The sequence below is a fragment of the Electrophorus electricus genome, chromosome 17, assembly GCF_013358815.1.
Source record: "Electrophorus electricus isolate fEleEle1 chromosome 17, fEleEle1.pri, whole genome shotgun sequence".
Lineage (NCBI taxonomy): Eukaryota > Metazoa > Chordata > Actinopteri > Gymnotiformes > Gymnotidae > Electrophorus > Electrophorus electricus.
Window position 1 is genome coordinate 992,501 of NC_049551.1, and position 17,500 is coordinate 1,010,000.

At 46.3% G+C, this 17,500-nt stretch overlaps 2 protein-coding genes across 5 annotated transcripts in view; both read right to left on the minus strand.

Moving 5' to 3' along the window:
- The window catches only part of ppp3ccb (protein phosphatase 3, catalytic subunit, gamma isozyme, b), a 24,004-nt gene extending 12,894 nt beyond the window's left edge, over nt 1-11,110 (minus strand). Inside the window, exons 1-2 of one of the 2 annotated variants that reach the window (XM_035535535.1) lie at nt 10,508-11,110; nt 1,044-1,241 (exon numbers count right to left, since the gene is read on the minus strand). In XM_035535535.1, the coding sequence (XP_035391428.1) occupies nt 1,044-1,241; nt 10,508-10,559 (250 nt within the window). In that variant the 5' untranslated portion in view covers nt 10,560-11,110. The remainder of the gene's footprint in view (nt 1-1,043; nt 1,242-10,507) is intronic. The other variant, XM_035535536.1, reaches the window with a different exon arrangement.
- A 1,618-nt stretch (nt 11,111-12,728) lies between these two features.
- Nucleotides 12,729-17,500, minus strand: part of dmtn (dematin actin binding protein) — a 19,426-nt gene continuing 14,654 nt past the window's right edge. For 2 of the 3 annotated variants that reach the window (XM_035535389.1, XM_035535391.1), the window contains exons 11-16: nt 16,595-16,653; nt 16,409-16,457; nt 16,224-16,231; nt 15,449-15,514; nt 14,453-14,533; nt 12,729-14,326 (exon numbers count right to left, since the gene is read on the minus strand). In XM_035535389.1, the coding sequence (XP_035391282.1) occupies nt 14,213-14,326; nt 14,453-14,533; nt 15,449-15,514; nt 16,224-16,231; nt 16,409-16,457; nt 16,595-16,653 (377 nt within the window). In that variant the 3' untranslated portion in view covers nt 12,729-14,212. The remainder of the gene's footprint in view (nt 14,327-14,452; nt 14,534-15,448; nt 15,515-16,223; nt 16,232-16,408; nt 16,458-16,594; nt 16,654-17,500) is intronic. The other variant, XM_035535392.1, reaches the window with a different exon arrangement.

Sequence of the window (17,500 nt, forward strand, 5' to 3'; positions counted from 1 at the left end):
AATCAAGGTATTCACATGACCTAAGATGATCCAGACAGAGCCTGGTGCACAGTGGCCCGAGTTCAAATTACACCAAGCATCTCCACAACAGCTGGTCCCGCCCGATGGGCGGGAAAGATGGCTTGGCTCCTCCCTCCTCTCTGCCTACAGCTGTGGGGGCCAATCGCAGCCGTGTGCCATCTCACAGACCCCACTGCCACAAGCAGGAAGTCACTCCCACCGCACGGGTCCAACCAGCCATTGTACCCTGTCGGGCAGGCAGTGTTTTGGACAGACGAGCTGATGATGTGCGTCTGAGAGGAAGCACAGGCTTGTTTTCACCCTCCTAACATGTCAGATGGGCTCGTGCTGTATGACAGAAGGCACTTATCCACCAGGCGTGAGCCAGGGACAGTGGGAACCGCCAGTGCTCAACAACAGGGAGAGAACCGGGCCAATATCTGACAAATAAAGAAAGAAAAGAACAATTCAGGCCAAGCTTAACACCACAGAAACTGTTCCCCAAGAAAGCAATATCACTTAATAATTTAAACTTGCAATAATTTAACTGCAATCTGAGCGGTTGTCCACATGATGCCTGCCTACATAGAAGCCATTCAAGATCACAGAGAACTCAATGAGGAGTACTCTGGTTTTAAAAAAGCTCTTTAAAATTGTACCCGCGTAAACCACATGTGCGTTAAGTGTGTCAGGCTGCAGGCAGTGTGCCCTAATTAACATCTCCTGGTTCTCTGGCGTACAGTGCAGAGCGTTAAGCTGAATCAGATTTGCGAGAAAAGGTGTCATTTTCTTTTTCTGGTTTATCACTTCCTTTAGCGTGTTGTTACAGTTCAGAAAACCAAGCGGAGTTGTGCAGAAGAGTGAAAACAGACGTGATCTAACTTGTATGATGAGTAAGTCTGACCTCCTTGGTGTAGCTCTACGGGAACACTGCTCCAGTACCGCCCTGAGAGTCATCAGTCAGAGGAGACTGAGCGATAGGTGCTTTGCTCAAAGAGACCATCTGTGACACCTGTGCTGACGGTGTGGGTGTATGTGTCTACCTGTAATAGGTGCCTCCACCTCCAGCATGCACTTCTCACGACGGAGGATGCCGGCTCCATCGTTGATGATGCGGAGGGCCACTTCCTCCTCCAGACGGCCCTCCTTCAGCAGGTGGGCCTTCAGCAGGTCCACCCTGGGCCGTCCGTCCTCATACAGCTCCTTCATAGTGAGGCGCGTTGTCGGGGGATACGGCACGGCTGGGAGGAAGATGAGGGGAAAGTACTGAATCCATGGATTAAACACAAATACTGGACAACCTCAACGACAAAGAACAAAAAATAGAACGGATAGAAATCTTTTTGAAATCTTTGATGGACTGTACAGCTGTAGTTACTTTTGACTGCATGAGAAAGAAAACGCAATAATGATTCCACATTACACAGAATGCTGTGGGAACACGGAGGCCACTGAGGGCGAGACCCCTCTGTGAACATCATAAAAAGGTAAAAACACAGAACAAGAGTACACTACATTTTCCCACATTCATCATTTCTCATAAAATGACATCTGTCTCACTCTTTACATGAAAGTCTTATGGTTAACAGAGTTAAACCTAAAACTGTGAGTAGCAAAGATGAAGTTAAACCAGGCACAGCAAGCCAGCCTGTGTAGACCATCCAGATGATATAAAGGTTTGCCAAGGTTGCTGTAATTTTATTTCTGCTTTGTTGTTTGGCTAGTAGAGGCATGCACATAAACGTACTTCAGTCACAGATCATGCATGTGACACACCCACATGTTCCAACTAACTGTCACTAACTGTAACTGTCAGAATATATGAGTGTGTATTCACTGATTCACTGTAGGGTCCCTAGAGTAATATCAGAGGAACGAGTTTGGATTCACTGTAGGGTCCCTAGAGTAGAGTCAGAGGAACGAGTGTGGATTCACTGTAGGGTCCCTAGAGTAATATCAGAGGAACGAGTGTGTATTCACTGTAAGGTCCCTAGAGTAATATCAGAGGAACGAGTTTGGATTCACTGTAGGGTCCCTAGAGTAGAGTCAGAGGAACGAGTTTGGATTCACTGTAGGGTCCCTAGAGTAGAGTCAGAGGAACGAGTTTGGATTCACTGTAGGGTCCCTAGAGTAGAGTCAGAGGAACGAGTGTGTATTCACTGTAAGGTCCCTAGAGTAATATCAGAGGAACGAGTTTGGATTCACTGTAGGGTCCCTAGAGTAGAGTCAGAGGAACGAGTTTGGATTCACTGTAGGATCCCTAGAGTAGAGTCAGAGGAACGAGTGTGTATTCACTGTAGGGTCCCTAGAGTAGAGTCAGAGGAACGAGTGTGTATTCACTGTAGGGTCCCTAGAGTAACAGCAAACACTCAAGAGTATTGCCAGACAATGTTAACATTACCAAGTTAAACTCTAAATCGCAAGTGCTTTATAAAAGGTACTGCAAATGCAGACGATGGTTGGTGGCTAACCAAAACGATGAGGTGTGTGACAAACACTGGAGTGTTGGACACCATAAGCAAGGGAAAAAAGAAAAAGACAGAAGCACAATGTCAAACCATATTCAACTTTAAAGCAACTGGTCCGACATGTGAGCGCTCACTTTAGGCGCTTGGTCAGACGCGTGGACACTCACTTTAGGCGCATGGTCAGACGCGTGGACACTCACTTTAGGTGCTTGGTCAGACACGTGAGCGTTAAGCTGCATGTCCAAGCATGTGTCCCTCACCATGAAACAGGACCAGTGGCCAGCTGAGACACTGAAGGGTGGATGCAGATAGTGGAGGGTGGAGTTGCCTCTCTGCATCATAGGAGAGACCTGGTTGCTGAGCACCATACTCAACCAGATAAGAGAAGCACAGCGCAGACTGACAGGGGCAGCATGAGCCACCCCATGTGTTCACTCTCACCCGAGTGACATCAGCATAACAGAGTTATAAGATTTCAACCACAGTGGCACTGGATCACTTGGAGCAAGAACATATCTGTCTCAGCAAGCGTAGGAGTCTAAACAAACCCTGAACCAGCATGCGTGTGCGTGGGGGGGGGTCCACACTGCTCTGGTGACCACCAGCATACCCGTGGAAGAGCTGGCACAAGTTTACCCGCAGTGGCAGGGAGAGGCAGAGAGAGAGAGAGAGAGGCAGAGAGAGAGAGAGAAAGAGAGAGAGAGAGAGAGAGAGAGAGAGAGAGAGAGAGAGAAGGAGAGAGCCGGTTTAGTGGTGCAGAGAGAGAGCGAGACAGAGAGAGAGAGACCCGGTTTAGTGGTGCAGAGAGAGAGAGGGAGTGAGAGACCCGGTTTAGTGGTGCAGAGAGGGAGAGAGAGAAAGAGAGCGAGAGAGAGAGAGAGAGAGACCCGGTTTAGTGGTGCAGAGAGAGAGGGGGAGTGAGAGACCCGGTTTAGTGGTGCAGAGAGGGAGAGAGAGAAAGAGAGAGAGAGAGAGAGAAAGAGGGAGAGAGAGAGAGAGAGAGAGAGATAGAGAGAGAGAGAGAGCGCCCCGGGTAGTGGTGCAGAGAGAGAGCAAGAGACCCGGTTTAGTGGTGCAGAGAGAGAGAGAGAGAGACAGAGAGAGAGAGAGAGAGAGAGAGAGAGAAAGGCTGTGGGTGTGGCACATCCAGGGGCCCAGAAGCAAGCCTGCAGGGCAACACTGTTAGGAATGCGGGATTATGGTATTCTGATCTGGCTGGGTTAAAGTAGCACCACAGCCCAGACGCAGCTCCCTAGGGTCAGCGCAGGTCAACAAGGAAGGCCACACTCAAACTAATGCCTGCTTACGCACACAGAGCGTAGTCCAGGCAATAAGCCAGCTCCAGAAGCTAGTGTTGTTCTCTCCAGGCTGGACAGGCACTCTTACTTCTGTATCACTGAAACCTAAACACCGCATGACCTAACAGCACTGAACAGGGAGTCTCTAGAGTAAATGTTTTACTCTACACAGAGCCTTCGTAACTGTGGCACTACAAACACTATGACTCAGTTTCTCAGTCTGCATGCATCGTGCATACAAAACTCGAATCCAATAACAGTATTTCCCAAACTTACAAATACCAGTAGGACCAACATGACACTGTACTGTACAGCAAGACACTGTAGTCTCATTTTCCTTTTACACACACACACACACACACACACACACAGAGAGCAGTAGAGGGATGACCAGGTACCTCAGAGACTAGCAGATTACACAAAACCCTTTTGGCCACGTTCAGTTTGATTCAGATTTGATCTAGTTTAATTCAGATCTTATCCTGCGTTGTTAAATTCGACTGAATAAATCTGCATTTGGTAAAGCATTATTGCTGTATATGCACCCAGTACACGGAGAGAAAATGTGAGAACGCATTTGCACGGCTAGGCTATAAGTAACATGCTAATGCAGTGTGTGCCAATGTTTTTTTACAAGACTCTACTGTAAAAGGATCAGTCCCAGGTCAGTGTGCTTTTCTGTCCATTTTACCTGGACCCCCATGTGACATCAGTGTGCTGGACATGCAGTACAAGGACTACAGAATCAGCACGGCCGTACTGGGAAAGGACCGATCAGCACGGCCGTACTGGGAAAGGACCGATCAGCACGGCCGTACTGGGAAAGGACCGATCAGCACGGCCGTACTGGGAAAGGACCGATCAGCACGGCCGTACTGGGAAAGGACCGATCAGCACGGCCGTACTGGGAAAGGACCAATCTGAGAAACATCATTCTTGGGAAACAGTTAAGTGCAGTGATGTCACTATGTCATGTTCCTCTGTGTGTACTGCACGTGACTTACTGCACTAAACTCCAGGGTAACGCTGACACCTTCAGATCAATGGGCATGGCCCATCAAGACATAAGGGATGTCTTAATGTTGGCTGACGTCTACAAACTCTTCACCCTTGATGTTTTATGTTCATAGCAGTGGTTTTTCTCTTCCTTAATGCCACAGATGCCCTCATTCACCAAACCAATTCATGGTTAGGAAGACTGGGACAGGACCCAACACACATCCTGTGTTCCAAACTCTGTCATATCTTCACACCTGGTACGTCTGTGTTGATCTGCTCCAGTGCAGGACACGTGCACATCACAGAGAATGAAGTGAGATTACTCAGACTGAAGGACAGCCTTCATATAACAGCAGCCACCGAGAGAGAGAGAGAGAGAGAGAGAGAGAGAGAGAGAGAGAGAGAGGGAGGGAGGGAGACGGACATGACATTCCTTGAAGCAAGGCCATAAACGTTACGCGTAGAGTTACGCGTAGACTTATGCATTCTCATTTAAATAAGAGCCCTGTCTGGTCCCGTGATTTTTAACGCGCTGAAAGTGCCTGTGCTATTTCCAGGGACTCTGCACTCGTTTGACGGGCTGTGACGTCCACCCAATCTGCCTCGCGGGGGGCGGGTTATTTCTATCGTCTGGGTTGATTCAGACATGGTGTGAGGATTGAAGCAGCATCAAGGGGCAGTCTGGGACTGCATGGTGTGACCTGCTGGGACTTCCCGATGTGCTGGCAGCTGTCCGTGCTGCCGTACAGGTCCGGGGGGGCTGCCCTCTGTGTGGGAATGTGGGCATTGTGCCCAGCACAAGGCATCAAGACACCCTGGCAACATAAAGAGCCCACATACATAACAAATAAAGACCTACTGCATTGAAGCACCCAAATGTGAAGCTTCATTGAAGCTTGAAATTAACATATAAACTCTATAAACCTTTAACAGGAAAATCACATTAAAAAAACCTCATAGATCTCCCAGCTGACCAAACAGATACTGGTATAATAGGGAGGGGATTTTATTGCTAAATATGTCACAAGATAGATAACAGTTACTTCCTGTTTTTAAAACAAGATAAACACCGAAACTATTTTTTTTAAATTTTGGAATCGTTACATGACGACGAGTTCTGACAAGTGTGCTGCATCAAAACATTCTTGACTAGGTAAGCATGCAGGATACCTCGGGTTGAAGTGTCATCTTAACCTGGTTTTAAAGAATCCGTTTTGACAGACTCAGACTTTTGCTATAACAGGGTCATTTCTTCTGTCTTTTCTGCTTAACATATCAGAAGAGGAAGAGAGAGCAGCTTCCTTTTTTCTGGTTGACGGAGTATGGGCTGGACACCTGCTCAGTTCACTCCTACAGCTGCGGCCATGCTGTTTCTCCTGCCCCGAAAAACTGCAGCTCTCCATTCTGAAGATTGGCATACCAAAGGGTGTAGCCATCCGCAGGAAGCACTCGGGATTTTACTAGCAAATGGGCTGGAGTCCAGTATCCCGTCGGCCTGGCATCGGCAGAGTGAACAGTATGCATAAACAGCCAGAAGGTCACTCGCTAGTGCAACAACACTGTATAGTAAGCCAGACCACAGACTCTCCATGCAGAAACACTGCATAGTAAGGCAGACCACAGACTCTCCATGCAGGAACGCTGCATAGTAAGGCAGACCACAGACTCTCCATGCAGGAACGCTGCATAGTAAGGCAGACCACAGACTCTCCATGCAGGAACACTGCATAGTAAGGCAGACCACAGACTCTCCATGCAGGAACGCTGCATAGTAAACCAGATCAGAGACTCTGCATTGAGCACCACTACATAGTAAACCAGACCAGAGACTCTGCATTGAGCACCCAGGCCGTTTTGGTTTAGTTTCAGTACCTCACTACCGTGAATTCTCAGTCCTGAGTGCAGAGATTTACATTATCTGGCCAAGGTGTGTTCAAAGGCCAGAAACGGCTAGCAGTGATTAATAGCAACGAGAGTGCCACAGGCAATGAGCTCTTCTTAGCTAAGGAATCAGGAATCAGGACAAATAAACCAAACCTGAAACTTGAATCAACAGGTAATGAACATTGTTCATCGCTGTATCAGAAAATGCCCCACCCACAATACACACAGCCCCCCAGGCTGTCCCACCGACAGGACTGAATACACACATCCCCCCAGGCTGTCCCACCGGCAGGACTGAATACACACAGCCCCCCAGGCTGTCCCACCGACAGGACTGAATACACACAGCCCCCCAGGCTGTCCCACCGGCAGGACTGAATACACACAGCCCCCCAGGCTGTCCCACCGACAGGACTGAATACACACAGCCCCCCAGGCTGTCCCACCGGCAGGACTGAATACACACAGCCCCCCAGGCTGTCCCACCGGCAGGACTGAATACACACAGCCCCCCAGGCTGTCCCACCGGCAGGACTGAATACACACAGCCCCCCAGGCTGTCCCACCGGCAGGACTGAATACACACAGCCCCCCAGGCTGTCCCACCGACAGGACTGAATACACACAGCCCCCCAGGCTGTCCCACCGACAGGACTGAATACACACAGCCCCCCAGGCTGTCCCACCGACAGGACTGAATACACACAGCCCCCCAGGCTGTCCCACCGGCAGGACTGAATACACACAGCCCCCCAGGCTGTCCCACCGACAGGACTGCCCACAACACTGCACAAAACTGGCCTGGATTACCTAATCTGGGTTATTTTAAATGATTTTATGGTAGCAATTGTTATCAGCATCCGGCTTTGTTTCATTTACAGTATACTTGCTGAAAAAGAACAGAAATCATTACCTGGTGCAAGGGCTGGGATGAACAGTAGAAGTATACCTACAGACTGACTGGCACTGCCAGGTAATTTAGTTGCATTTGTACAGGGCAGTGTTTAGTCAGGAGGGCAGAGTGAGGTAGTCAAGCGTACGTGAGTACATTTTGTCTGGTGGGCAGTGTTTAGTCTAGAGGTCAATGAGAGTCAGGTGGGTGAGTGGGAGCCCCAGCGGCTGAGGAACTGAAAGCATGCACGACGACTCATTTGTCAAACAGGCCGGTGCAGGCCGGTGTGTACGCAGGACAAAAGGTCACTGCATGTTCCGTAGCTGACATTTAACATCAGAATTAACCACAGTCACCAGGGCCTGGAATGGCCAGGAATTTTTGATGTAAGGAAAAAATAAAATAAAAACACAGGCAATGAAGATTTCCCTTAAAATGAAAAACACCACCAAACATTCAGCACTGCAAACTTAAAATGATCAAAACAACTAGTGTGGTGTTTATCGGTTTCACTGTGGTCCAATAATGCTGGCTTGACTTGAGACCCTGGTCCTGTATTCAACAGAATCAACAGAACCTCTAAGCAGGATTAGCCCTCGTTAAGTGGGTGTCTGGGAAGCCATCCCATTAAACTGGCTGACAAGGAGACACATTTGGTGCTGTGTGCATTTGGTTTCAAAATAAAGATGCCATCCGAGCCTGCGTGTTCAGCTCCAGTAGCAGGCGTTCATAAGGCTGCTCTTCCCCAGAGCCGCTTCTTTGCACCATCTGATAGAAGCGCGCTTCTGTTCACTATAATTTATAATCAAATGGAATTTAGGAAACTATCAAAATAAAAAACATATCTTATATTCCGAATTCTTTGTTTAACTTTAAAAAAAAAAAAAAAGTAAAGCAGATGCTCTAAAATTATCAAGAGTGGTGGAGTTGTACAACAGCAGGAAACAAGTGACATTAATGCAAATTTAAACAGGTTTCGTAACCATTGGGGTATGAGCGCAGAAATCTGCGTCTTATTGTGCACAGACAAACTAACCTATTTTAGCGAAGACTCTGAGTCTGCAGTGCATGACACACAGCTAGAGCTCACAGCCAAACACAAGCTCCAACACCAGACTCGTTACCATGGCGCTGACTGCTGCCCCAGCGAGGGAAAAGTCATCCGTATGAGTCGTCTGACAGCTGGCCTAATCAAAGCATTGGATGGCACTTGGTGTTGCCCCTCCTCCGGCAGCAGAGGAGGCTTGGAGAGCAGAGTGGGAGGCAGGGAGAGGTAACACTGTGTCAACATCCGTGCACTTCAGGCTGGGCTCGTGGGTGGACTCGTGAGCGTGCTGGCTGACAGAGCTCAACTCCCACCGCCCGTGTCAATCACAGCCCACTTTAGCCTTCCAAACACTCACAAAGCTGAACTCTCCCTTTCACATGACCAGAATTTTTTTCTGGTCTATGCGCTGCTACCAAGACATCAACCAATTCCTTCATATACTAAACAATACAAGTACAGGCAAAGATCTGGCCCAGATACACCGATGAACTGGTTAGTGCAGTGTCCTATTACCTCCCAAAATCAAACCATGGTCCCTTTGTTTAAATCTTTCTTGGTGATCAAGTAAATCTCTCTAAACACACCAAACCGGACTACGACGTGCCTGCCATCACAGAGGTGCAGCATTCCTGAGGTTTCTGAAGTACCACACTGCAGAGAGCTAAGAGGCACTGATCAGCATGAAGGCGGCAGTTAAAGACAGCACATCTTCACGGGGCTGTCAAAGGTCCATGACAGTACATACGAAGAACCTCAATAAAGCAGAGAAAAATATTTTCACAGATGATGGATACACCACACCAAGCAAATCTACACACCATCACCATTGTTAATGCTAATGTTAAAGGTGATGGGCAACTACAGTGAATGGAGAATTCATGTCAAATCCCTGAACTGATCAGGTTGGAAAACTCTGCCAAATGGCTCTGTGTCCAATAGTATGAGCACAACATTTTCCCCTTACCAATGGGAAGAGAAAGATAAACACAGTAAATATGGTGACCTGTCATCCCCAGTATACTAATCTAACCCAAGACTTGACAGTGCAGATCTGTTGACTGCCAAGACAGGAAGCATTGAGATTGAAGATAGCTACACAACAGCTTGGTCTCGTGGCTTGATATGGAAGCCTGTTCATCAAGCGACAGCTCGGATGACCAGACACCAGGAACTTCATGAAGAATCCAGAAAACTCTGGCCCTGAGCCAAAGGAGATACAGTGCATCAGGCACCTTAATACCCATAGGGCTAATGATCCAATTAGTGCAATACACAAAGAGACAAGTCGCTCCTGACAGGGATCTCCCTAGTCCCAGACACACGACGTCTCCTCCCGGCCATGGGCTCAAGGCTCGACACATAGTAGAATAAAGTTAACTAGAACTGCATGAACAGTCGAACTATGTCTATGTCAAACCACTTTCATAACTGAAAAAAATGTTTCATTAACAGGTGCATGTCACTAGACCGCTTGGCAGGAGCGCTGAAAGACTTTAAGCCCAAAGCAAGTCAGTCTGACAAAGACAAGAATCAAGACATTCAGTTGTGATAAAAGCGGCAACGACAAACCTAGAAGAGCCACATTTTCATTTTTAGGCGACGACAAACATCTTAGCTCATGTTTACCTGACAAGCCGTCCTACATGCTGGATCAGCTTTCTAACGTTACCCACATGCATTCAACCATCTCGATCAACTGTCAGGCTAGCCAGCTACCTAACATACCTAGTAAACAACACAATAATAAACATGTCTATTTAAAAGGTGCAACTGAAAAACAGATCACATTTGCTTGCTAGCTGCACCACAGGCGCTGTCGTTAACAGTACCAGCAGCAGTAACGTTACCTATCCAGCAGAGACCTGCCACTATAAACAGCTGTGTTAACTGGTAGACGCCTCAGAGCTTTATACGTTACCTTTAACTGGCCTTTCGATTGTGGACTGTTTGTTCTGGTCCTTCGTTGACATCTTTCAAACTGCTTATGTTGCGAAAGCAGCTGCAATGCCTCCGCGTAGCTAACCCAACTAAGCTAACCTAGCTAACCAGCTAACGGAGTTAACCCTCCAGCTGGCCCCGTCTACAGCAGGGAGCCCGGGTCGGACTGCGGCACAGGCGCTGTGGGAGGACGGGCAGAGACGGGGGACAGGGGACAGGGGGGACTGGATGTGGCGGTTCTGTCCTTCGTTAGCACAGCGAGCCTGGCAGTCTGCGCGAGGAAGAATCAACGAAGCCAGGAAATGCGCGCGCGAGAAAAAAAAAACAACAAAAAACCCCAACCAGGTTGTTGCGAGACGCTAGCTAGCTAACCCGAGCTAGTACTTCCAGAGTCTCCTCCGCTAGTACCGCTCTCCGAACTGTTTTACTGCATCTGGCTGCGCTGCTTCCCAGTTTTCCTTTTTTTCTTTCGCCTCTCTGCTCCGTCGTCCCGACGCGTCGCTTCTCTCCGATTAAACTCATCCACAGCACAAACGGATTTCCTACAACATGGCGACTAGTATTTGATGCGGAGGTTTGTGGGTAATGTAGTCATCATGTCTGAGCCGCAGAGCCCCTCTCTGGTGTAAGCTAAAGTAACAAACCAATATCCTAGCTACATATACACAGGCATAGATAGATAGATAGATAGATAGATAGATAGATAGATAGATAGATAGATAGATAGATAGATAGATGTTTGACCAAGTTTGTGAGGGCGTGAGGGCGTGTGTGTGTATGTGTGTGTGTGTGAGAGACAGAGAGGGAGGGAGGGAGAGAGAGAGAGAGAGAGGGAGAGAGAGAGAGATCGGTCTAAGTGGACAGTGTCACCTAGCGACCAAAGACAGAAATGCACTCGCGTGTTCTTATACAAGTAGACAACCCCCTTGACAGAGAGCAAGAGAGCGAGAGAGAGAGAGATCGGAAAATATACAGATTTTAAAATGTCTTGGAGACACTTCCGATATATAATTTATAATACACATTATTAGAAGACAAACTTGTGAACTTATGTCTAGTCATTGGTGATCTGTGACTACGAGTCTAGGCGTAATAGACACTGCGGACGCTGGCACGCGGAAATGGCTGATTTTTAAAAAACGTGTACACTGAAAATATTAGTGTTTCTTCTACACGCTGTCTGTGATTCATTTATTTTATTATATAAGCAATAAAGAATAGAATAGAATAGAATAGAATAGAATAATGAATGAGAAAAAAATGCGTTACAACTGACATTACGTGAAACAGGACCATTTTAAAATCAAAATCAACAGCAAATAATTGTACTACAAATATGATTTAAACTAGCGTGCTGTTACTTCTTGCATAAACGCGACCATAAAATCTTCTGTGAACCTTTTCCTTCAGTTCCAGGGCTACATTTGAGGGACGGCTGAACTGAATGCAACCCCCGGTCCGCGTTCTTGTCCTGGTCTTTTTTCAATAATAATAATAATAATAATAATAATAATAATAATAATAATAATAATAATAACAACAACAACAATAAATCAAGTGTTACACTGCCACCGTGTGTTCACGTAATGAACAACACACTTCATTAAATTGGGTGGAATTCCCCAACGCAGTTCTCGAGCACCACAGATGGTCCATATTTTGGCTCCTTTTGAGCCGCAAGCACACGTGAGCAACTCGTGAATCCGGGTGACGACATCAATCGTCAGGCGCGTGGAGAGCTGGAGCAGAGCGCACGTGCTCAGGGCTGCTATAGGACATCCTGCGCAGGCAGACACGTACGCTGCAATGACACTTAAGAAAGGCGCAAAACCTTTCAACGGAAAATGACAGAAATGCAACGAGGGGATGATTGTTTCACCCTGTTTTTACGTTAGATGAGGACAATCAATCGGAGTTGCCCTAATCAGTTTAAAAGCGAAATTACTGTGGATCCAAGTGTCTGTGCGGAACTCGGTGAGGATGGAGGAATGAAACGAACCGAGCTGACGACCTGACAAACAAGCCGTTTGGATTTACTCACACGGTTTGAGTAACTGATTCAGATACTTTCCTTAATTAGTATCCATTGGAATAATAATATAATGCATATACAAAACTTGTCTTTTATGCAAATAAAATAGGCACTGAATATTGGATTGCTGTTCAGTTCACTGATTTCTCTTTCACAAATACGACACAAGAACTGTCACAACGGTTTTATTTGTTCATGTACACAGCGTAGTCAAACAGAAAAACGTCCATGAGAAACAAGCTACAAACGAAAACATTCACTGTGAAGACTCGCGCGTGTGTGTAGGCAGTGCGCAGTATGAGTGGTTCCATGTATGAATCCTAACGAGCGGTGGGGACAGTGATTAGCTTTAAATATGGTGGAAATGATATGAGGCCTCCCACTCTCGATCATACACCGATTTATCAAAAACCTTTATTTGTGAACTTAATGCATACAGCCCACATGGCCAAGCCAAGAGATCCCAATCTGAGGTGAAGTATGTGCAGTACATATCTGAATAATTGTGATCATTCTCAGATGATATGTGACGATAGTGACATTCTGCACTGTGATGGGAGGATAGAGGATGGATTCCTTCTCCTGGGATGCTTACAAATGGCTCTACTCCTGCTCTAGAGACACAATCCTGAGCACAGATACACACACAGACTTCTGAGCACAGAGGCTCAGCAATAGTTTGTCACTACAGTAGCTTGCACTGAGCTACATAATATCCATGCAATTTTCAATGAACGATTAAAAAAAGAAGAAAAATCTTCAGCTAAATGTAAAGTATGCTAATTTAATGTTTCCATTCCTTATTATGATTTACATAATCTGATTTTACTAATGATCTCGATGCTATGAAGTGAATAAATACACAGACTTACAGTGGTGCTATTTTTTTTGCGGGGGGGGGGGGGGGGACAATAAATTGCGTCATGGTAATATCGGTGGTCATAACACACAAACTAATTAGAAGGGTGTTACAATTAAGGTTTTTTGCAAATATATATATATGCCTATATTACAAATTTAACTGGGCACTTTGAGAGAAGTTCAAATAGAAAAGCATAAGGCGACAGGACCTCAACCAGAATATGCCATTTGATACTTTGAGTCATGTTTCCTTGGCGATTGTGAGACTAAATGTTAAACTGTTTCAGAGGAAGCACAAGCGTTATTACACTGACCATCTTTTAGGCTCACCAGAGCTGATCCAGAAAATCGTTACCATCCTGTGCAGTTCATTTTCAGCTCTTCATTAGCCCACTGGCCACTGCTTGGCTGACACAGACACATTAGAACCCACTGGACTCAGGTGGTCCAGGCCACTGATTGGCTGACACAGATGCATTAAGTTAGTGTAAGATCTGGACTCTGGGCTGGCCAGTTGGTGGGTGCAGGGTTAGTGATCTGCCCATACACTTTGCTTTTGCACGTGAACACATGTGGACTCGAGGAGTAAGAGTCCCTTTCCTCTTTCCATTTAAAGCACACAGAGGTCATAAGACACGCACACACACACAAGCTGTTCAATATATGTTAGAATTAAAAGGTTAATGTGGTCAACCTGTGAGATTATCCCGATACATTGTGTTAGTACTGGATTAGGCTGTGTTGGCTGTGTTTTCCAGATAATAAGAGTCCTTGGAGAAAGGAATTTCTCTGTTAGAAAAGTAAGACTTTTTTCTTCAGTTCGTTTCGTTTCCACAGCGACAGACGGTCAAATTCTGCAATGGGCATTCCGAATAAGTTTAAGAATTCATCCGGGGCAAGATGTCTCTGGTGAAGAGAATCAAAACACAACCAGTCGAGAGACAAATGTAAGGCTTCAGGGAAATCAACCTTTCATTGTAAATGTAGGCCACACATTTCTGGATGAAATACAGAGAGGGAGAGATTGCATACCTCTAGTCTGGTCCGGTCTACTCCTGGTGGGAGTTTACAGCGTCCTCTATGGCTCACAATGAGCATGTCATACGGATAAGTCTAAAAAAATAACATTTAAAAGACAAGGAAAAATAAATAAACAAGCAAGGTTTTTCAAACACACCATATATTAGTCAGTTTAACAAGATACAGGTTTATATAATCAGTCTTCATTCTCAAAGTAATACAACTTACATTTCCACTCTGTGCCATATTTCAGCATGTCTTATGCCACTGGTCTATAGAACAACCAAGGTATTTAAAGTGAATCTGCTCCAAAGTTTCTGATGCAAGTTCATTTCTAGGCCATAGCGTGTTGAATATGGCACTCGCGCAACACAGATAAGAAAACTATAACTAAGGGAAGTGTTGTGGGTCACAAGGATGAGGCATGGAGCAGAGTATGTGAGCGGAAGAGCGCGCTTTAGCCCAGACAAGGAATGACTTTTTAAAGGTCGGAACATCACTGTGTCTCGCTCCGGTACCATTCCATCACACGAGCGTGAGGCCCATCTGAATATGGATGCGCTCATCTCAATGACCTTTACCCCAATCGCGTGCAGCACGTGGGGCCACAGCAGACGTTTAACACTGTAAATGGTGCAATGAAACGTTTCGCTTTTCTCAACTTAATGCAAGAGAGAATCTGAGTTTGTCAGGCAGCAGCCAATCAGCCCCCACAATCAAACCAGTGCTGGACAAGACGGAGCTTACCATGGCTGTACAGATGCAAAGGCACGTTTAAAGAGCTGCACAGCAGTGTGATGAATTGTGGGAGTGGGATGCTCCTAAGGGCGGGAGCAAGCTGGGACTTCCCCGAGGTAAGTGATTGGCCGTTTTTTTAAGCGAGGCGTTAACGGCTCCACTGCAATCACATACTCTGGTACCGAGGTCAGAATGAGAAACACGGAGAAACTTTGGAGGGGCTCCAGTTATTCTGAATCCTAAGGATCCGAGACGAGCAGATGACCTCACCTTCAGCTCCAGAATGCTAGGCAGAGAGTTTCCTCGATCCATTCTCGCCTTTGGAGCTTCTCTGTTCTACAGTCAACCCCCCCAACAGCCAAGGACGGAGCCCAACACAGAGAAGACTGGCATGAGCACACAGTCGCTCCATACCTGGCCTTCACCAGGACTACCACACGGCACAATAACGAGTGCTGTTTGGCTCATTATTGTGTAGCAAGCATTGCAAGTGGAGTGTGACGAGGGGATTCAAACACCCTGCACTGAAGTTCTCTACATCTGAAGTTCTCCTGGTTTAACTCCTTCTGCATCACCAGGTGAGCTACAGGAGCTCCTCCTCTGCACAGCATCTCTGCAGTGGTGAGGAGTTTGCCACCACAGAAAGTACCCAACAAATATGAGTCCTGGGGCCAAAAGTTAGTCACTGCTGCAACACAAAGTGAGCATGGCGACACATGGACTATACGCTCTACCTGTACTCCTACAGGGTCCTGTCAATAAGTAAATGTTTCTAACAGAAATGTGTATTATATACAGGGTTTATCTTCTGCCCCTTATCCTGAGAGTCCAGTGGATCCTGTATGAGTGTCACCCTCTAATTGCGAGGAGTGTAAATCACATGCATTAGCTGGATGAGGGACGAGTGTGCAAGCTAACCTTTGTAGATGAAAGACACAGGGAAATGGAAGAAGACCGGACGCAGGGTTAGTACACTTCAACTACCAATCAAAGTCTTTAATGTCTAGCAGCAGACGTCCATGCGAAATACAGAGAACGTTCTTACCTGTAGATCTGCAGGACACAGAACCACCACAAAGAAAAAAAACATGCAGTTTATTAGAAGGAACTCAGACTGGATGGACGACTAAGACGAGGTCAGAGATTGGTCATTTGTGATCATGTGTAATCATGTGTAGTCATGTGTAGTCATAAGTTGGCTGCTTGCTGTTGTATGTTTCTTTCTCTTACCTGTTCTGGGTTTGTCACTGTCTGTGGAGGAGAAGTCAGCTGACTGCAGCTGCACACATGAAAATTTAAAAGGATTAAAAAAAAGGTTCTTTAAAAGGGATTTCTTGTGGGAGTGTGTGAGGCAGTGAGGCAGCATTAGCGCTGAGGTGGATGAAGAGAGGAGCAGAGAAGTGAGGTGGTGCGCACCCGCAACAAGCCTGACCGACTGCAGGGTGGCAGCGTGGCAGATTTACACGCCGACGAACCTGCAGGCAGAAGAAATCCTCCATTACCCATAAGCCCTTTCCCATTACCCACAAACCCTCTCATATTACCAAGCATCACTACTAAATGGGGCCTCTGAAGACTGACCCGTTGTACTTTTCTAGGTCAGAACGCCCAACTGCAGGTTATGGTGTATGAATTCATTATTGTGAAATCATTAATACACAGATATAATTAATATATTATTGTGTGAATTAATATAGAGTAAAATGCAGTTATCTTTTCTCAGGAGACTGTGTTACAGCGTTTGGCAGACATACCCTTGTCCAGAGTGACGCTTATCAAAAACATATTCTCATGCTAGCACAGCTAGGCTAATGTTCATATGAGGAGCTGCGTGACCTGATGAAACTGCGCCCGATAACCTGTACAGCATGCCTCTGGTGCTTTGGTTCACGACCATCTTCAAACACGCCTTTATCCTCCAGGACATGACCAGGCTCATGCAGAGTTTAACTGGGAGTGACCTCTTCAGTAGGAACACTACCCCACTGAAACAATTGCCCTGACAGTTCACTCAGGTCTCTCTGAATAACAATAGACAGAAAGATCTGCCATGACAGACAAAAGCTTGATAAACTACCAGATAAACCAACCGGCGTTAACAGATGAAGAAACTGTAACAGATGGAGTCATAATACATAGTAATAAATAGTAATAATAGAGTAATAGTAGATGGAGGTTAACAGATGAAGTAATAGTGACGGAGGTTAACAGATGGAGTAATAGTGATGGAGTAATAGTGATGAAGGTTAACAGATGGAGTAACAGTGATGGAGGTTAACAGATGGAGTAATAGTGATGGAGTAATAGTGGATGGAGGTTAAC